The sequence below is a fragment of the Priapulus caudatus genome, unplaced genomic scaffold (assembly GCF_000485595.1).
Source record: "Priapulus caudatus unplaced genomic scaffold, Priapulus_caudatus-5.0.1 Scaffold948, whole genome shotgun sequence".
Taxonomy (NCBI): Eukaryota; Metazoa; Priapulida; class Priapulimorpha; order Priapulimorphida; family Priapulidae; genus Priapulus; species Priapulus caudatus.
The window spans coordinates 41404-43048 of NW_014578009.1; the positions used below are offsets into that span (position 1 = coordinate 41404).

The 1645-nt window shown below is 45.0% G+C and overlaps 1 protein-coding gene across 1 annotated transcript in view; it reads right to left on the bottom strand.

Annotated features, from left to right (window-relative positions):
- The window catches only part of LOC106814595 (vesicle transport through interaction with t-SNAREs homolog 1B-like), a gene marked incomplete in the record, with an annotated part of 7322 nt that extends 5851 nt beyond the window's left edge, over positions 1–1471 (bottom strand). The window contains 3 exon segments of the mRNA XM_014818937.1: positions 291–344; positions 633–691; positions 1291–1471. Of these exon segments, the coding sequence (XP_014674423.1) occupies positions 291–344; positions 633–691; positions 1291–1390 (213 nt within the window).
- Between the last annotated feature and the right edge of the window lie 174 nt (positions 1472–1645).

The following is a 1645-nucleotide window of genomic DNA, read 5'->3' on the forward strand; positions in this document are numbered from 1 at the left end:
TACTGCTGTGGCTACTACTGCTGCTGCTGCTGCTGCTGCTGCTACTGCTGCTGCTGCTGCTGCTGCTGCTGCTGCTACTGCTGCTGCTGCTGCTGCTGCTGCTGCTGCTGCTGCTGCTGCTGCTACCACCGCTGCTGCTGCTACCGCTGCTGCTGCTGCTACCACATACCAAAATGGAATGTTACTAATTTCACGTGTACAGGACTGCTAGGTGAATCGGCATTGAAACGCACCACGTTCTGTGCTATCTGATCCAACTCCTTACGTATGGAGGTAACGTTCCTATTCATCTGAGCTCTGTACGTCGGCGGAGCGTTCCTACACTCGTCCTCCATCTCGCGTACCTAAACAGCGACGGTAAACACGATAGACTTAATACTAAAATAAAGTCACATCACAATCCCTCGCCTAGCACGACAGATATGTAACACAAACTGTTGCTGTGCTATCCATGACCTTAAAGAGTATTATATAAGTATAGAGTGTTTATAGAGTATTATATGACATAGTTTTTAATATAAAGTGATTAGTGACGAGCGGTTTAGTCATTTAATCGATCATGTAGGTAGAAGCGCTCGGGTGGGGGGGGGAGGCATCTAGTCGTGATTATGCATCGTGCTGATGTCACGTACCGTTGCCTGGCCATCTTCAATGTCTCGCTCCACCTCCCTCAGCAATCCTCTGTTTTCCTCTGCAATTACAAGGAGATCACGCTGACGGATCGGTTCATGGATATAATCGCTGACCACAATTCATTTTCGCAATGTGCGACATGTGGCATGATGTGCAAATGTGGTCAGCTCTTATATCCTTGAGCTGACACATCTACTCATCCATTGGTCTGCATGTGAAAATCAGTGAGTATTCTACTGCAGATTTATTGAGTCGTGTAGTAAGTAGTATTGGGCCAAATGTAGCCACAAGTTTCCTTCTTGCTTAACACTACGTTGGCGAGAGGTCCTACGACGTGTAACAGTCGGAGAGCCTGGTCGGTTTAGGCCAAATGCTACATTGGAACCCTAATACGTACGCTATTCCTAACCTCATTCCCAAATTTCTAATCATTAAAATTTGGTGCGCTATTTGAACAGTCTTCCCCATAATACACATTTACACTGTACACACAGTATATTAAATTTGTTGAAGTTTGGAAAGTCGTATAAATTATCGGTTACCCGGAATGTTTCACCGAGATGTGTGTCATATGATTTATGAATGATGACGGGCTATTCTACACACACAGTACAGTAAGTTGGGAAACTGTCGCTGGAGTGACTCAATAAACCTTACCAGTAGCCGAACTCCGTTCAACGCGTGCAAGTTTTGTCCTAACATCTTGACACAGAGTTCTAAAGTCTTCTTCTAGTGTCTCGAATTTTTCAGAAGTCATTTTTGGATTATATTTATGGCATCAACATAGTTTGTGTACGGAACCAGTTCACCTGTATCTCTCTCTGCCCTGCTCAGGCTGCTCTACGGGCCGATGGTGGCGCCATCGCACTGATGATTCAGAGAAATAATATAGATACGCTATAATTATATTATCTCTATTATTATAAAGTTATTATTGGTTATTTCCAGTGGCGTAGCCAGCAATTGGAAACAGGGGGGGCCAAGGCGAGGGAGCGAAGCGACCGAGGGGGTA